Source organism: Tripterygium wilfordii, chromosome 8 (genome assembly GCF_013401445.1).
Source record: "Tripterygium wilfordii isolate XIE 37 chromosome 8, ASM1340144v1, whole genome shotgun sequence".
NCBI classification, from domain to species: domain Eukaryota; kingdom Viridiplantae; phylum Streptophyta; class Magnoliopsida; order Celastrales; family Celastraceae; genus Tripterygium; species Tripterygium wilfordii.
This window is the reverse complement of record NC_052239.1, coordinates 11,985,112-12,004,201: the sequence shown is the minus strand read 5'-3', so window position 1 is coordinate 12,004,201 and position 19,090 is coordinate 11,985,112. Positions and strand designations below refer to the sequence as shown.

At 35.8% G+C, this 19,090-nt stretch overlaps 2 protein-coding genes across 6 annotated transcripts; both read left to right on the top strand.

Moving 5' to 3' along the window:
• The first annotated feature begins 1,022 nt into the window (after positions 1 to 1,022).
• On the top strand, positions 1,023 to 8,960 carry LOC120004099. 5 transcript variants are annotated; one of them, XM_038853345.1, is made up of 7 exons: positions 1,024 to 1,239; positions 2,261 to 2,393; positions 3,179 to 3,212; positions 4,240 to 4,365; positions 6,787 to 6,888; positions 8,243 to 8,387; positions 8,626 to 8,960. In XM_038853345.1, the coding sequence occupies exons 4-7, from the start codon at positions 4,255 to 4,257 to the stop codon at positions 8,760 to 8,762; spliced, it is 495 nt and encodes a 164-aa protein (XP_038709273.1). In that variant the 5' UTR covers positions 1,024 to 1,239; positions 2,261 to 2,393; positions 3,179 to 3,212; positions 4,240 to 4,254; the 3' UTR covers positions 8,763 to 8,960. The 5 variants fall into 5 exon arrangements, with proteins under 5 accessions (XP_038709269.1, XP_038709270.1, XP_038709272.1 ...); XM_038853346.1 differs by having other exon boundaries at positions 2,261 to 2,398; XM_038853341.1 differs by having other exon boundaries at positions 1,023 to 1,239; positions 3,179 to 4,365.
• Positions 8,961 to 12,901: 3,941 nt separating this feature from the next.
• Positions 12,902 to 13,767, top strand: LOC120004268 (BON1-associated protein 2-like). The gene has a single exon (XM_038853559.1). The coding sequence runs from the start codon at positions 13,127 to 13,129 to the stop codon at positions 13,664 to 13,666; it is 540 nt and encodes a 179-aa protein (XP_038709487.1). The 5' UTR covers positions 12,902 to 13,126; the 3' UTR covers positions 13,667 to 13,767.
• The last annotated feature ends 5,323 nt before the right edge of the window (positions 13,768 to 19,090 follow it).

Sequence of the window (19,090 nt, the reverse complement as noted above, 5' to 3'; positions counted from 1 at the left end):
TACAAATCAGACAATATTATTGACATGTATGGAGGTATGGATTTTTGATACATGCTACTTCAATTGATGTTTGTCGACGTTACTTGCATATATTTGGTGGCTTCAGCCTTTAGTAGAGTCTAGTCAGTTGGGCTTTGTCCCATTAGTAGCTAGGCTTTGACCTTTAGTAGATGGGTTTAGGAGGAACAAAGTCATACAGGTCCAATGTATCTTTGGGAATCAGACAATACAAATCAGAAAATATTATTGACATGTATGGAGGTATGGATTTTTGATACATGCTACTTCAATTGATGTTTGTCGACGTTACTTGCATATATTTGGTGGCTTTGAAACTTGTTTATTATTTTTTTGTCAAGTAATTTGAATGAAGACGAGCTTTGATGGTCGGGAATTAAAATTCAAGCAATAAGTTGGATCAGTTGGTAGAGTAACCCTGTTGCACATTGTGATAGATATTTACTTTTAATTTATGCTTTGCTCCCATTCAATATTCTTGCACCAAAAATATTAAGATACTAGTCGTTCGTTCATATCTCAATTATCCCAATTGTTAAGGATTCAAATGAATTTGTGAACTCCACATATCTCACATATACACATAAAATTCTGTGCATACAACTAATTAATTGGAATAATTGAGATACCAATAACTATTGGATCCCTATCATAAGTGGGTCTCCTCTATTTTACGTTGTTGTAGCTATAATTGTGAAGAAAGGGTCATTATTGTCTGGATTGCCCCAAAGGCCAAACCCGCTAATCATAAGTCACAAGGATGTTTCATTTGCCTTTCATTCATTCGGTTAATCCCTCAAATCATTTCTTATTTAACTTGTTCTCTATTTTCCCTTGGGCCCTAGCCAAGGGATCCAACTTGCGGGCCAGCATCCAAACAAAGAGTGGATCGGCCCAGATATAGCCCCATGGCCATATGCAATATGGAACCAACTTTTCTTTTCTTTTCTCCTTGTGAAAAACTACTTCTCCAAAAACAGATAGTGTGGAAAGTATGGATGTCTGAGAGATTATACGTGGTCGTTTTGAGACCATGACGCAGGCAGAACTTTTGTTCAAACCCCGCGTCATGTGGCTCCCCAGTTTCCATTTTCGGTGCCGAGGAAACGGTTGAACAGGAAAAAAGGATTCGAACTTTGTTTCTTAGCGGCGAATCTAGTTGTTTATTGAAGCTACTTCGTTCAAATGGACAATTCTTCCCGTACAAGTTTCATCTTCCAAGTATGTTTTACTTTCACTTTCTTGTTTATTCTCTCAACAATCTATTCATGTTTACCTTGATTTATTAACTCTGCTATGATTCAGTCCCTCTGTTTCAGCATCCTTTAGTTTTAGCAATGGATTTTGTTTGCCGCTTATTGGTTTGATTGTTTGAGAATATCGATTTTTGGTGTTACAAAAATCTAGAGAGGCACTTACAAGTTTTTCCCATCTAAAATTTTTTGCAATTTTGATTAACGAATCGAGCTAGTTCTCCTTCAGTAATTTTTATTTGTTGATAGTATTGAAGCTGCTAATGGGAATTTATGTTCCGTAATGTGAAATATTTTGAGTTATAAAGAGATTGTCAACAAGTTGAGAGCATCGGTTGTTCATTGCATATTGATAATTTTCCAAAAATTGTATTTTTCTGCTTCTTGAACTGTGTAGCTTTATGTTATTCCTTTGTTGTTACTTGTTAGTGGCCTTGTAATTTCATGATGTGTGGTATGGAGTGTTAGGATGTTAGGAGACAACAGGATTGTTGTACTGGAGGTGTGGCAACACAAGGTCGGACTAGTGCTGATTGAAGATAAGATAAGATAAAACAGATTGTATGGTTGCGTACAACGTAGAGATTGATAGTGCTGCGGCAGTGAGAAGAATTGAAAAAGATTAACTAGGAGATGGTAGCAAGGGAAGAGTAGAACCAAAAAATATGAGCACGGAAGCAATAAGAAAAGATATGAGATCTATAGCATTAGTGTATAGTATGGCTCTACTGATGAATGAATAGTGAAAGATGATCCACATAGTGGATTCAAAATGATTTCTCTGTGAATTTTTGTAGAAAGACAGCAACCTTGTAATTTCACAGTACGCAGCTTGAAACTTTATCAACTATGTTAAATAAGTAATAAGAGATTGTTTGTGCAATGCTGCTTCAGGCCAGGTTCCAAGCTGGCTTCTCCACGAAGCTATCCTTTTGAGTCTCTGATATAAAACATATATTTGAAGTTTGAACTGATTAATTTTTTTGCAGAAACTTAAAATGGTCTCTGCGAAGGGCTTACCTCGGATGTGCAAGTTGTTTCTCGACGGTTAGTCTTGTCATTGGGAAAGCATGACCGAACGAAAGAAAGTCACTTCAAGCATTTTTGAAGTGAAGATCATTGGTGAGGTGCTAATATGAGTCGTTGCAGACTTGCAGTAATATGTTTGTCTATGTTTGTGCTTTTGTTATTACCCTTATCCTCTTGTTCATTGTTTTTAGTTTGATTCATGAACAGTCGTTATCTGTTTGGCCCCATAGCCTGCTTATATGTTTATGGTCCTGACGAGTATGTTTCACTGATAGCGAATTTGAGTTCCAGATCTCTTTATTTACAGTATTTTTTTTTTTTTTTAAATTTCCATCTAGGAATTGATATGTTATTTTTGGACGAAGTGAAATTGGCTTTAGCATGTATGCACAAAAATGTTAATATTAACGTGAGTTTTTATTCATGTTTAAACATTTCAAACTGAATTTGTTAACATTTTAAGGCAACTTTTGATTGCCTACGGCTATGTACTCCTTAATCCAGAAGCAGTTCCTTATTCAAATGAGAATCTTTTCTATGCCTCCAATTCAATTGCTTTATTGTTGTTAATCCAAGTGCTGAAGTTGGGATAAATAAGTATGCACAAATTACCAATATCGACTTTAACTTCCATTGAACTTAAAAACAATGAGCTCATGAATGTTTGGATATTTTAAAGATGGTGTAGAATGTTGCTGCATAATCTTCTTTCCCTTTGATTTATACTTTATTGGGAAATTCAGAGTATTGCATTGTCCTTATGAAACGAAGATTTTATAATTCTCATTAATTGAGGGCGGAGATTACTTTCCAGGTCTGACTCCTGCTCATCAAATCTCTCTGTTTGTTAGTTTATTCTTATTGCTTTTTTATGTCAGGTCCGCTAGGAAATGTATCGAACATTTTCTTGAGGTTAGTACTTCTGGACACTTAATTTATTGTATTTTTTGATGAAATTCAATGCCAGAAGAAGCTTCTTTGTCATTTGATCTTTTGGATACAAAGATATTTTTTTGGGTACCATGCACTAGGAGATTGTAAGACAGGACTGTTATAGTTTTTTGTTGTTTGGTCAGCAAAGAGATTGGGTCAGGAATCAGGATTGCTGAATTATGTTGAGTTAACCTCCATTTAGTTCCTTGTTAACTTTAACCGTCCTCCCTACCAAGCTAAAAAATTTGTTCTTTTTCCTCGATTGTTCAATGGAGATGGGGGATTTAAAAACCCGGCGGGGCAACCACTTGGAAAAGTGGTGCTCCTCTATATTCCTCTGGAAGGTGGCTGCCTATCTTTGAAAATAAATTTTGGAAAATGTGGTGTACTTCTTTTGGACCTTCCATGGAATCATCATCTAGACAGAGCCGCTGATTATTAAGTTTAGGTCTTATTGTTTTTTTAGATGTTTCCATAACTTTACTATTTGTGGATCAAATGATCAATTCAATTTTTAATAGTCACTATAGAATCCTGATAATATTGATTTCTATGTTGCTGGTCATGTCAATGATTTCTAGTTGGACTGCTCCTTAGCTATGCTTAGCAAAAGCTAGTCATGCAATTTGGGATCCCCCAAGGGGAATTTCATTATTGGGATTTAGGCTAATGATGATGGGGTGAATTTCTTTGGACACATTCCTTTGAGTTGGTATCGTTTGGGTGTGTGTGTGTGTGTTTTCTTTTTAACCTTTTTGACAGGAAAATTAATCACATTAAGTTGTTGCAAAAACAAATCAGGAAACCAAAGACGAGTAGACACAAAGAATATGGTTCATTTATTTCCTTATATTCAAAAAAAATTATTTATTTCCTGACATTTTCGGCCTTTTGGGTAATGCACGGGGAAAATGAGCACGTGACAGAAGACGCATATTTTCTGCTCTCTGCCCTTTTAAAACCATGTTCTCATCCCAAACCTAATGAAAAAGACTGTCCGAAACAGAGTTTGGTTGAAGGAATGGTGGAGAAGAACAAGTTTTCCAATATGTCTGTTGCGAGTTCATCGAAGCCGATTCCTGAGGGCTGGAAATTGGTAGTTGAAAAGCAGAAGAATGGATCCAAAACTTTGGTAATTAGGGTTTATGATATTTTCTCGATTTAATTATTTTGTTGGTTCTAGATTTGGACATTTGATATTCAGTTCTCTCCTTAATCAAGTTAAATTTGCTCTCATTAATTTGATAGGTGCTGAAAAGTTTTAGTTTTGGTGGTAGATTGAACGCAATTTGCTTTGTTTATTATAGATTTTATTCCTTAATTGTTTGTGCTTTTAGCCGTCTTGTATCACGCAGATTACTGATAAATTTTCGGTTGTTGAAATTGGTTGTGCTTTTAAATGACTGTAGGACTTAACATAAGTGACTTGAGGAACTAATAAGATGGGTTGTTTTGCCTATATATTCTGGAAAGGCTTAGATAGTCTGGGATGCATCAGCAGGATTTGGTGATGAATTAAGGTTGTGTCTTATATATATCTCTAAGATCATAGATGACTGTATTTTACTGTCCTTCTATTGTGAAAGTAGATACTGGTGATATTATTTTTTATGGTCCTCCCCAATTTTGGAAGATCATCACATCATTAGTTGTTGTTGAACTTTTTTCTTTCCTTTCCAGAACTGAAGTTAACTGGGAGCCAGAGTTAAAGTAAGACCACTTTTGGGTGATTTTCACTGGTATACTGTCTCATGAAATGGATAATAATGACCAGTAGTTCCATTTTTTTAGGAATTGGGAACCCGTGCTTGGGAGGCAGGACCATTCACTATTTTTTTTGCACCCAGTAGTGGATTTATTTTATCAGAAACTACCCAAACAACCTTCATTTCTTACCCACAGCTATGAGCTAATCAGTGATTGTGACATTTGCGTCAGTCATGGGTACCTAAAGCCATCCAACAAGAACCAAAAAAGACAAATATTTAAATATCTACAAAAGTCTCTATTCAGAAGTCTTATAGCTGGAAAAATTAGTGTATTTTTCTTTGAGCTTGTGAGTGATGCTACCCAACCTATGTCAACAAAAGATTCTGCGGTTGGGGAGGGTAAAAATTTCCTTCCTTCTGCATCCTTGCTTATAGGCATTTTCCAGCTCTGCATCACTATTACCTTCTAACACTGCCCCATGAAGAATGGAGAAGTCTTGTTAATCCTGATTCATTTCATTGAACTTTTTCAAGAGAAAAGCATTCAGGTTGGTAGAATCTCTGCAGTTGGTCAAGCCAAAATGGGAAAAACAAAGTGCTTGATCAAAATAATTTCTGACTCTTTGATTGAACTACACCATATTTAATGATGTCTGTACAAGAAAAAGAAAGTTCGGTATAAGCTACCTTTTCTTGTTGGATGATGTTGTCGAATAAATTCTTCTGAAAGACAATTCATTTGAATTGACTCCTCCATTGTTCCTGTTGCTTGATTATAATTAGTGAGTGTTATATGCTTTACATTTTTTTTTCCAGAACAAATACAGTTTGCAAGTGGGCTCTGATGCATTGAAGGAAAGCTTTACTGTATTTTGGATTTCTAATGCTGTAGTTTTTTAACCTATAACAATTGGTTGTTGCTGCCTTTGGCTAAATTTGCACTCTGTTGTGTCTGACTGAAGGATAGCATATTTTTGCCAGTTACATGCATGTGTTGTGGACTCATTAAAATTAGTTATGGGATGTTTGTTTCTGTCCGAGTTTGCAGGAGTATGCACTGATAAATTAAGGAAAAAAATCATTCAATAATCACAAAGAGACGTGTTACTGTAGATTCTGTTGGGAATTATTGCAACTTTTGATTTATGTGTATCACGTCCAGAAAGGGGAAAAAAGGACATGGTGAAATCTTTCTTCTGTGGAATTATTTGTATGTATAAAAAATTTTAGTTTCCATGCGTAAGTTATTTGTGTGCTTGTATGCATTAAATCATAACATGCATTTGAAAAGCTAAATCATTTATATAATGTAATTAAAGGTTTCTTTTACTAATTTTATCATTGAAGTGCATTTGTGCCATCATTAGTACTCTATATCATGTAGTAACTGATACTATGAGATGATCCGATATCTAGTTTTACTCCTTTGGGGCTTGGGGAAGCTAGTTTAACTGCTTTGTGCCGCTTTAGTCAATGGTAAATTATGTTACTGCATGATATTGCAAGGGGGTGAAATATATTATGCTAAATTTTGATTTACAGATGCTGTAAAGAAACAATCTTTACCTATTATTTTTTGTTGTGAAATGACCATTGAGAACTGTGGGAAGTTCTACTTCTGCGAATGGTTCAATTCTCGGATCATTAAAACTGTTCCTTTTATGTATTGCTTCTGTTTGAAGTTGTTTCATTTGCTGCAAGGATGTTTGGATTGTTTTTAGCTTTAAGGTAACTACAAATGGAATTGAAAAGGTGGTGCTAGGAATGACGATACTCGTAAAGGTAAACATATAAATTATACAGATCAGAATGCTATTCTCATGTCTCTTCTATTGTCATTGCAGAGTTATGTCTGCCCGGATTCCTGCCAAATATTCAATGACTATGAAATGCTTATGCGCTATGTCAATTATGCTAAAGCTGCAAAGCTTTCAATTTATTCACCAGTGAGTTTGAGTATCTTATGCTTTAAATTTGTTCCTATAATTAGGATTAGGGTTCAGTTAATCATAATAGACTCTGCTTATAGCTAAGGGTTGTTAAAGCCAAAAATGAGCATTCTGAAGCTCTCATGGTTGAAAACTGACAAGGCCTTTTATGTATGCTTTGTCATTTTTCGTTGTGGACCCTCTTTGACTTAATCTGGTCTCTTCTGCTTGTTTATTTTAGGTCAGCATTTTGGTGATTATATTGTTTGTATTTATTATAATTCTATACATGGAATATTTCATTTTAGTGTATTTTAATTATAAAAGTACATTTAGCATAAAGGTATTGGGCTAGCTTATTTCTGAGACTCAATAGGCTTTGTAGTATTCCTGAGTTTTGAGAACACAATATAGTTTTTGTATATTGTCAAGTAATTAATTGGCAAAGGGATGATGCTATTATATGAAATTAATGATATTAGTATTTTTCCCACTAAAAATGATATTAGTTTTGATAAGGCTTTAGTATTTGATTGTGAACTGGGCTTTGCATTCGTTAACTTCGATTCAGTTTTGGGATATGTAGTCTAAATCATTCGTTGGCTTCACGTTAATTGTTTTTCATTCAAGGTAAATAGGGAGTTTTTATTATGTATTGAAGCCATCCAATTCTTCGGCTGTGTTGATTTTATAGTACTTTACAAACCACTTTTGTATTTTAAATGATTTCTTTCTCCGCCAAACGCCAAATGGAATAGTCTATGTTATAGTTTGTTGTTGGAATAAGTATTTTAACTTGGCTGCATGTTTCAGGTTGTATCAATCTGGCTATCTAGCTTTAGATAGGCTGTCTTGTGGAGCCCAGTTGCTCAGGGGACTTCTCTCATGCCCTCCCATGCTAGGTTAACAATGAAGTGACCTTACCTTCTGCCATTATCCTTTGACCTCAGACCCATAACTTATGGATATACTCCAAAATAATTTCACTTGACACTTGTTCCAATTGGAAAGTTACCCTTGTGATCTGATGAACTTACTAGCATCCTTGATTCTCGTGTCAAGGCTCCCCTAGAGTATATTTTCCTAATTTTATCTTTCTCTGGTTGGGGACTTTGGCGGTGCAATGCTGCTCTTGTGGACATGTCTTCTTTATATTTTGGTACATGTACAATTTCTGTGAAGCACTTAAATATGAGTATTTTTCTTTTAATTTTCTACACGAACAGCCAAACTGAACAGGGAAAAGATTTCCATGCACTGTGACCACCTCCTCAACCCGCTACCTTCTCTTAGTGTGTGTCGTAGTTTATGTACGGGTATCTGGCTTTTTCACAATATTGAATTCTGACACATTCCTCACCCATCTTTGTAGGACTTTGTTCCCATCCCATGGATGAAGAAAACTAGGAAATCTAAGAATTCTAAGAAACAAAAATTTCCAGGCAAGACCTTACGGCGATCTTTCCAGCATAAAAATTTGCCGGGCAAGACCATACCGCGATCTGCTCGCCATCAAGGTAAGGCTATGAACTTGCCTATGACAGATAATCATCTCTGTTTTCCTTCTTTTTAACTGTGTTTACTAGACCTCTGATATTATCAAAATTGCATCGCTAGCTGAACTCGAGAACATAATTTCAATCAAAGCATCATATAATCATGCTGAATATATTTGATAGTTTTGGTCGGCCTTTTCTCAGCGTTTGTTCTGTTTTCGTGAAATTAATTTTATGCAAACCTCTCAATCTACTGCAGGCAACGGAACCTCCAAGCTGAAGAAAAGTCCCGAGCATGGCGGACTAGCACTGACGTTGGAGGAAAGTTTGGATGAATTGGGACTGTCAAAGAAAGATTTCAGGTTCAAATATTTTAGGCGCAGGTTTAAGAACTAGTATTTTGTTTACTCCAATTCTCCACCTAATAAGGGATTCTCCTCCATGAACTAATAAGAGATTCTCCTTCATGACTGGTTTATTTTCGCATGTATTACATTACATGCTTAAGCTCGAGGTTTTTTCTCGGATAAGACAATTGAAGTATGGATGATATTAGACTTATATTACATAATATTCTCTCGAATTTCTTCCCCACTCCCCTTAATTTCATCTCTGCTATCTCAAGTTGAGGTTATGAATCTCAATTTACGCCCAGATGTTACTTATCAGAGAAGGTTTGCAATTCTCAATACTGCTAGCATCTCAATTTCTTGTATTTGATTGATTTGATTCTTACATTGGTCTCTCATAGATTTTGTTTGTCTTCCAGTTTTTCGTGCCGTTAGGTTCAAGGTATTTGAGTCATGTTTATTTGAATAGGTAATTAGAAGATTTGTGGTGTCCATTTTTTCCCCTCCTAGCTTTAACTAATAAAAAGGAAAAAGAAGGGATGTTATGCTTTCAATTCTTGTTAGCTAGCCCTATTAATTCTTGAAAAACATATGCTTATCTATTGAAATATAAATGAAATGTTTTTTTATATGACTTTATTTGAAATTTATAATATATACTAGTGATTATAGGTACATCTACCAGGATACGACACCAATGCTAGAAACATAATTATCATATGAAACCCTTAACTTTTGGGATAAAGGTTTTCGATATGACATAACCCAATTAATGGGCTTGAGAAACAATAGCGTCAGGCCAAGAAGAACAATTATGTGTGAGTCCGTGACCCATTGCGGATAATATCTTTAATGTGTTTGGGTTGATAATTTCAACAAAATCAATAATCAAAACAGACATAAATGATGAATAGAGAAGTTTTTTGTGTACTAGCGCTTTGATGCAGTGAAGCCCACTCCGTAGAGTTGAGCGTAAGTGAGTGAGTGACGGATTTAATTGTTTTGAGAATAAGAAAGGAAGGGAATGGAAGGAATAACCTCGAATGCTAAAACCATAAGCGAAAGCTGTGTCATGACTGGAGGTCTTCTACACCTTCAATAACACCCACAATCTATTGGGATTATTGCCAGAATAATTCTACTAAAAAAAATTAATTCCAACTAACAATTATGGTATCCATTATTATTATTGTTTTATTCGAGATTAATTTTCTCGAACATTATTATTCTGACTATAATCCCAACAAATGATATCGAAGCGCTAGGTAATTTCCATGGAGGACTCAACAGGTGGCATAATTAAAATGACTACTAATTACTCCATTCGGAAGCTCAGGATGGAAGATATCATTTATTCAAAAGATTTATACTATTTGTCTATCCTTGGTGTTATTGCTGAACCAAATAAGACCATCAAAGAAGAAGTTATAATCTTTACAGAACGGGTATGATCACTAAATAGAGAGTCACCCCCATTGATGATCCTATTTGAAACATACTTCACAGAAAGTTTGTCGGTGCTATCCGGCGATGGATTGATCAAGGTATGGTTAATCTATTTTTGCTTAGTTCTTTGTCAGATAGTTGGGAGATTCATGAAGTATCTCTCAACAACTCAGCTCCTAACAAAAAGTTGAGTGTCGATGTTGTCACAAACAATGTGGAAGGAAGCTATTGTCACCACATAACAAGAAAGACAAAAATGGAAGCCGATATAGATATCTTCGTGGAAAAAAGAAGGGGCACGTAATGAAGAAGGAATTGCCATTTTTTTCCAAAGAGACCAAGAAAGAGGCGAAGTCCAAGGTGACAGTGAGGAGGTTGCAGCTGTAACTGAAAGAGACATAGTCTTTGTTTGTGACGATGGATGTGGTTGGCATCACATGCCAAGATATATAGTAGCAGTTGGGTCATTAATTCAGGTAGGCGCCTCATTTCACGTAACCTCAAATGATGACTATTTAATTTACATCCTATATTAGTGATGACTTTGACGAAATTAGATGGAAAATAATGGTGCATCCAAGATCAAGATCGTTGGCATATATATATATGAAGAGTTTGTCATATATGGCCATTATCAACCTGCCATTGCAAAGAGTAAAAATTGAAAATAATGCTTTGGGGCTTGGGACTATATCCAACCCAATAAAATGAAAAATAAGTGACTTCAATTCTTCAATATCACATTAACTTGGCACATAAGTGGAATTAGAAAGAGGAAATCAAGGGCCTTACATAAAGAAAACATAAACTCCAGAGGGAAGCTCAAAAATCCAAATGACCAAAAACATGAAAAGTTGTTCATATATTGCTCATTGTCCACCGATCATAGTCAAGAAGGGACAAGTTTTGAAATGACTCCAGAACTTTTGTAAATGGATCAATTTAGCCCCTGAACTTCATTTAGGATCAATTTAACTTTTGAACTTCTAAAACTGTAATTCGTTAGCCCATGTGCACAATTTTCGTCTATTTTAACTTACGTGGCAGTTTTTTGGTTAGTTAAATTACATGTGATATTCAATTTTGCTGCCACATCAATTAAAATAGATGAAAATTCTGCGTAGGGGCTAACGGACTACATACAATCTTGAAAGTACTTTAGATGCTAAATTGATCCTAAATGAAATTCAGGGATAAATTGATCTATTCACAAAAGTTTAGGAACTATTTCAAAACTTATTTGGGAAAAGGGTTCTTATGATGAGGATGTTAGTGTATTTTTTTTTTTCGATGTTTTTATAACTGAACCATTCACAATCCCCTATGTTGGGAGGGTTCAAAAATGGTGGGTGGGAACTGGAAAGGGTTTGAGAGGTAAGGTGAACCATCTCGAACCCTCCTCCTCCATTCATGCGCCAATCAAGGGTTCAAGAACTCCTCCTCTCGAATCCCTCCAAACTTAATTTCATACCTTACGTGGAAGGTTGAAGGTTCATTGCATTTGGTCTCCCATTGATGTCTTTTATTATGCTTTTCTTGTTCCCACTTTAGAAAATTAACAAATACATGAATATGTATGTACATGTAGAAAGTTGAGTGTCAAATTGAAATTTCTGACTCGATCTGCATAACTCTTTCCAATTCAACCAATTGAATTTTTCACAATTCATCCTCATCGAGTAATCGATTTCCATTTTCTTTAAATAATTAATTAAATCAAATATATTCAAACGGAAGCCATATTAATTTAATTAGCAGCCATTTTGGAACTAAGAACAGGTGCAACTAGAAATGCCATCTCATAAATATTGCTGACGCAAGATTAATGGCGATGCCATGTTGATGTTATTATAGAGCAACTACAACAGTGACAATTTGCTGGGAATGGATGGTGAAAAAGTCGAATTTTTTTGGGATGTGGATGAATAAATAGAGACAACAATGATATTTTACTGGGTTATTTTTGTTTGGTCAAGTGGTGTGGAACCAAGTGACATTATTTTAGACGAGTACCGGGGCTCTGCTGTAATAAAATTACAGCAGGCCCCTCTGTAATGACAGTTTGGGATAAAAAGTTTTTTTATTTTATTTTGAAAAAATTATAGATGTGTAGTTTATGGTCTAACGAATCCAACGATATATTTTTTGTTCAAAACAAAAATCATATGCTACATGAAAAATGCTTAACAATTTTAGACCGTCCGATATAAACTCAAAACATTCGGTGTTTGGATCACAATGAATTTGATTTTTGTTTCGAACAAAAAATATATCGTTGGATTCGTTAGATCATAAACTACACATCTATAATTTTTTCAAAATAAAATAAAAAAAATTTTTGTCTAAAAATGTCATTACAGCGGGGCCTGCTGTAATTTTATTACAGCAGACCCTGCCACCCATTTTAGACCCGCATTTTAAGTTGGTATAAGAGAATTCATTTCTTGATCCTATAGGGCCCACCTAATTAAACATGGAGGAAATCTAATGAAAGCATGTTATTTCACCGAAACATGTAGGGAATGACCTATGAAAATTCAACAAAAGATGACAGAAATTACAGGTGGAATCCGCGTCAGCCTTACTCCTTATTCCTTCTCAGAGTAATTTAAATATGCTGACAAAAAGGAGGACCTATTTGAAGTCTACATAGCTGCCATTGGAGAAGTTGGAAAAAGACAGGAAGTTTCGTCAATATATAAATCCAAACGCATCCTTACTAAACAAAAACAAACAGCCAACACTTACGACGAGTAGTGACAACCTTTTTCCTTGGTAGTTTCCTCGAAAGAAAAATCATCTACTCTTTCCTTCTCCCTTCTCTTCATCTTCCTCATCCAAACACACCCTTAAATATATATATTCACACACAAACATACTTCATCAATCAATCCAATCATTCGCCCTAGCTACCTCAGATATACATACACATATATATATTTTCCAATTTTAAAGATCGTTTCCATGGCCACTTTGTTGCGTAGCTTGGAAATCACGGTATTATCCGCAGAAAACTTACGAAAAGATGGAAAATCAATCAAGAAGAACACGTTCGCGGTCGTCAAAATCGATCCTTTCAACTCTCATTCAACAAAGATTGACAAAGGAGGAAGCTACCCTTCGTGGAACGATAAGTTGGTGATGGAGTTGCCAATGCATGAGCGTTTTGTAACGCTGGAGGTGCACTCATGCAAGGGTAGTAACAACAACAGCAGGATCATAGGGACGGCTAGGATGCCAGTTTCAGATATCTCCGGGGAATATTATACAGCGTTGGATTATTTACATTTTTTGAGTTATAGATTAAGGGACGAGAAGGGGGAGAGAAATGGTATTATCAATGTTTCAGTGAGAGCTAAAGCGCCGCCGCCGGGGTATAATCATGCATGTTCAAAAACGGTGTCGTTGTCGGTGGGACCGAGATTGGGGTTGCCCATGGGAGGTTATATTAATCATGCAGGTGTAGTGACTGGTGTTCCGGTTAGGTGTAATTATCGTGCTTAATTAGTCATTAATCTATTTAATTACGCAATTTGTCTAATGAGAAGAAGTAAAGATATGATCAGTTTTGGATAATCTTAAAAATATAATATATTACCTAAAATGGTAAAAAAATCGCCGTCTTTGCTGGTCCAACCTCAGAAAACGTTTTAATTAAGTTGAATTCCCTGACGTGAAAGACGAGGGATGATTCACTGGGTCTTTTCATGAAGTTGCAACCGTTGATGACAAACCTCTCCTTTTATTGGAAAGACCATATATGTATGTATATGTATATGTATATGTATATGTATATGTATGTCAAGTTATTGTTGCACCGATAACTCAAAACCAGCTAAATATTACTTCGATTTCTGCAAGGGAAGGAAATCGAATCACAAGTTTGAGATTAAGTGATGAGTCACGAAATAGATCGCTCTCTTTAAGATGATTCGTGACTCTACCTCAAGTTGTGCTAGCAATATACAGTAACGTCCCTCCCAGAATAAAACAGCTAAATATCTCTGTATTAGTATTCTCCGCATAGAGGAATACCAAAAGAGTTCTTCCACCATGGTTAATATTGCATATTTGATTTAGATGGGTAGATTGGGTTATTTTAAAAAAACTTCCCTTTTTTCCTTTCTTTTCAACACATTTCATTTATATCTTAACCTCTTTTATTGGCTCGCCCGGCTATTGTACCTTGCCGAGCATTCACCTTTATGCTACTGAACCAGGCAAAATAAATTTTTTAAAAAATCTATTCGCAAAACAAAAGGGGAGAGAGAGGGATCCGAACCGATGAAGCAGGGTCAGGAACAACGAATCTCTTTATGATAAACATATTCATTTTGCAAGATCGTTTTATATGTATTTAGTCTTTCATGGAACTGTTCGCTATCTTCTACGGTAGACAAGAGATGTCACGTTTTTGACTATTGAGGATAGAAGTGTTTGAGTTATGGTAGTGCGTATTCAGGTGTGCTAGGACTTAGTGTCAATCCAAAGATTTTTGATAAGGGGTTGCACCAAATCTGACATCTTCATCAAACGGATTGTGTGCAGACCGAGAACACAAGGCTGTTGACTCAAGGTTGCTTTTTGAAAAAAGGACTTAAAATTCGTTTCGTGCCAAATTGGAAAAATAGGAGACAAAAAACTATCGTTGGAATGAAAGAACTTCTATTGAAACAAATGAAAAACGACACATTGTTGGAATGCATCTGTAATTTTTTTGAAAGGAAATACATCTTGAAATGTATTGGGGTATGTTTTACAAGCTAAATTAGAAGCATAGCCGTAGAGGCTTGAAAAGTAACGGACAAATTTGGAACTAGTTGGTCGGAGCTATGCTAACTGAAAAGATAAGTAACTTGAGTCATTGCCTAAGTCAGTAGTAAAGATTTGAAGACGTGGAGTTTATGTTTTGACGTCGGTGGTTGTAGATTTCTCTTCTTCCTCCTTTTATACTCTTCATGGTGATCATGACACCCTTCAACTTATGTTCCCTAGGCATGTTCTTGACATGTGCAAATGTGGGTAGTCTTGGGGTACTGTCATCTTGCTCGATGCTAAAGTTGTTAAGCCAAAGTGCTTAATAACTACAACAATCTCCTGGTAGTGGACACCATGGTGAATATCATGGGTCGTGCTTTTTCTTTATGGTGGATGTGGGAATATTGAGAATCTATGCCTCTCTCGATCTTCCTGGTTTGTAGGCCTCATTCTTGCACGTGAATAGAAATGGCTAACAACCGTCATCTCAGTAGTGCTCTTGTATAGTTGAACATGAGAAGACTCTTTCTTTCTCAAAGTGCAGGACGATCGTGCTTCAGGTCATCAATTGTCATGCAGATGCTAAAAATATGTTTGAGAGAATTCAAGAACGTACAACCAACAAACTCCGACTTCTTCTGCACTTATCCAGCTACAAATTCAGTTTTTGTTTAGTAAATTATTTTAAATCTAAATTAAAACAATTAAGATAGAATATCCTTAGTTTGTAGCCTTTTGGACATTAATCTTTGGATAGGCATGATTTCCGGCAACTGCATCTTGGATTTCAAGCCAGTTAGCACCGGATTCACCTGCAAATGAACAAACATCAATCCAAAATTTCCCTGCCCTCGCCCTGTGTGAGCTAGAGATTGGTTGATCATGAAAAATTATGGGTCCGTCCTTGCCACGTATCCACAGATGATCGGAGGTCATTTTCGATATAAATAAAAAGATAATAATTAATAATTATAATTCCTCCCCATTTACCATATAATATTCTAGTCATGGGATTCTCTTCTTAAAAAAGTAAGGAGAAATTAAGAGGGATTGTTCTTTTTTTTTTACAAAAGTAGTCTACCTCAAGCTCCATTCACAGTTAATATTTTATTTAGTATTCACGATATATTTAAAGATACAATACTTTATACATTTGGAAGGTTGAAGGTTCATTGCATTTGGTTCCCCATTGATGTCTTTTGCTATGCATTTGTTGTTCCAACTTTAGAAAACACAGTAAACAAATACATGAACATGTATATGCAAAAGTTTGAGTGTCCGATTGGAATTTCTGAGTCGCATAACGTTCATAAACTCTTCCCAATTCAACCAATTGAATTTTTCAAAATTCATCCTCAGCGAGTAATTGATCCCCAATATCCTTAAATAATTAATTAATTCGACCCTATTCAAATCAGTAGGAATTTTCACATAAAGGTATAAAGTAATAATCACCTTTTGAGGGTGCGGATGATGAGTGAGATAACAAGGGAGTCCCACTACTTTAGATTCCACATATTTCAAACAAAAGAGATAGGGATCTCAGTCATCCGAGTGACTGACATGTTACTCTCTGATTCAATCACCAATTTTTGTAGGACCCTACACTTACATCAATCAAGGGACAAAATGAATTACTAGAATGATTGAGATTCCTAACATTTTTGTTCCAATCAATGATGAAAACATATGTTAACAATATTCTCACATCGGTTGGCAATGCCAACCATGTATGGTTTATAAATCTAAGCTCACCCTTAACCACTGACAATGCCTTTTAATTTCCTAGGCTTAAGTGAGTTGGGCCTAAGGAGAAACAAACTCGTGCGAGTCCGATGTATTCACGGGAACCGGACAACCCAAAGCGGATAATATTGTTGATGTGATGAGGGTGTGAATTTACAACATGGTATCGAAGCAATTCGGTCCAATTGGACATGACCTCTACTCCACTTGTTGAGTCTTGGCATAACCCAGCCCACAAGTGCAAGGGAGTGTTAACAATATTCCCAAATCTGCTGGTAATGCCAACCATGTGTAGTTTATAAACCTAAGCTCACCCTTAACCACTAACAAGACCTTTTCCTAAGCTTGAGTGAGTTGGATTTAGCCCACTTACTTGGGTCTAAGGAGAAACATGCAAGCTCGATATATCCACAGAAACTGAATAACCCAAAACAAACAATATTATTGATATGTATGAGGGTATGAATTTACAATAATATAAATCTTTACTTTATATCGTTATGTGAGAATTCCTCTCCAAACCAAAGCTATTAGTTAATTAGCAGCCATTTTGGAATTAAGAAGAGGTGCAACTAGAAATGTCATTTCATGGATGCTGACGCGAGATTAATGGCAATGCCATGTTGATGTTTTTATGGACGAAAATATATCTATATCAAAGTATATCTTTAGAGAGAGAGATTTGAAGTTGAAAGTGGACACATTCAACGTTTGACCTTGTCAGCTCTATAGTCCAAGTAGAAACGGGAAAGAAAAAAACGTTTATGACAAAGTAAACATTGCAACGTGTGGGGCTAGAAACGGACGTCCGTTTTTTTAGACTTCTGACTTAGGCGTGGGGCTCACTGGGTTGAGCCTCAAAAATATGTGTGCGCGTAAAAAAGTAACGTTTGTAAGTTTCTGTATTTGATTGTTTCTATAGGACCCACCTAATTAAACATGTAAGAAAAACGGACGTCCGTTTTTTTAGACTTCTAACTTTGGCGTGGGGCTCACTGGGTTCAAGCTTTCCCAACACTAGTTACCAACTACCAAACACCAATTACGAAGGGACAGAGTAGTAATTGATGGCATTTTGTGATTAGGTGTGTAGTTGTCATATAATTTTTCTGTTCAGAGCGTTGTACAGTGGATGGTGTTTGGAGTGCTCCAAACAATATTTTGTGGATAAATGTAGAGCTAGATCTTTACAATGAGAGTAAAATGACTTGAAAAAAACTGGTTAATTTGTCCACACTCTTCATTTGGAGTACTCTCTAATTGATGAATAGTGCCCCTTACCGGATCCACTCAACACACCCATATGACACGTGTATTTTCTTCTCACTTTTCCTTTTGTATTTTCTCCCTCCAGCCCCTCTTCTCCCTCCAGCCCCTTTTCTCCTGCCCTTTTAGAGTTTTAGAGTGCTCGACTTCTTTTTGTCATTATGGGTGTATTGGAGCCAAACACTTGAGAAGCATAAGAGTATCCATAATGGGATGATTTTAGAGTACTTGAGATGATACTTTCTTGATAAGTTAAGTGTTAGATGTTCACAATGGGTACTTGAGATAATACTTTCTTGATAAGTTAAGTACTACATGCATACAATGAGTGAAAAGTGACACTTGAAAAATTAGTTCATGCTACATCTTTGGAGTTTAGCTTAATTGATGAATACTGAAGAGAGAGATAATGAAAAAAGAAAAGAGATGTGATGAAAAGTAAGAGAGATTTGATGGAAAGAAAGAGAAAGAAGATGAAAAGGAAGAGAGATGTGATGAAAAGTAAGAGAGATGTGATGAAAATGAAGAGAGAGAAGAGTGAGACTCATTGTGAGTGTATTTGGAGTATATATATAATTGATGAATAGTGCATATTGTGGGATCCATTCACCCAATTAAATTGTGTCACCCATGAGAGAGGAAAAGAGAGAATGATTTTGAAGTGCTACCTTGACTAAATACCACTGTGGATGCTCTAAGGTTTGAGACATAAGGAGTGTGTGCAAATTAACTACTGTGGACGCTCTGAACCAAATTAGTGACGCTCAAAATTTAGAGCATATGAAAAGTTTAGTCAAAATATTGAGTCCGAGTATCTTGCCATTATGTGCATATAGCACTACATATATCTAGTAAAAAAATGTTTCAAGCACTTGAAAACTTAACCACTGTGGATGCTCCAGGTTATTTCACCGAAACATGTAGGGAGTGACCTATGAAAATTCTACAAAAGATGAGAGAAAATTACAGGTGGAATCCGTGTTAGGCCTCCTCGTATGACTATTACTTCTTCAGAGTAATTTTATCATGCTGACAAAAAAAGAGGACCTTTTTGAAGTCTATATGACTTGGTCATTGTAGAACTTGGAAAAAGACAGGAAGTTTCATCAATAAATAAAAAATACAAACGCAGCCTTAATAAACAAATTATAACAAACA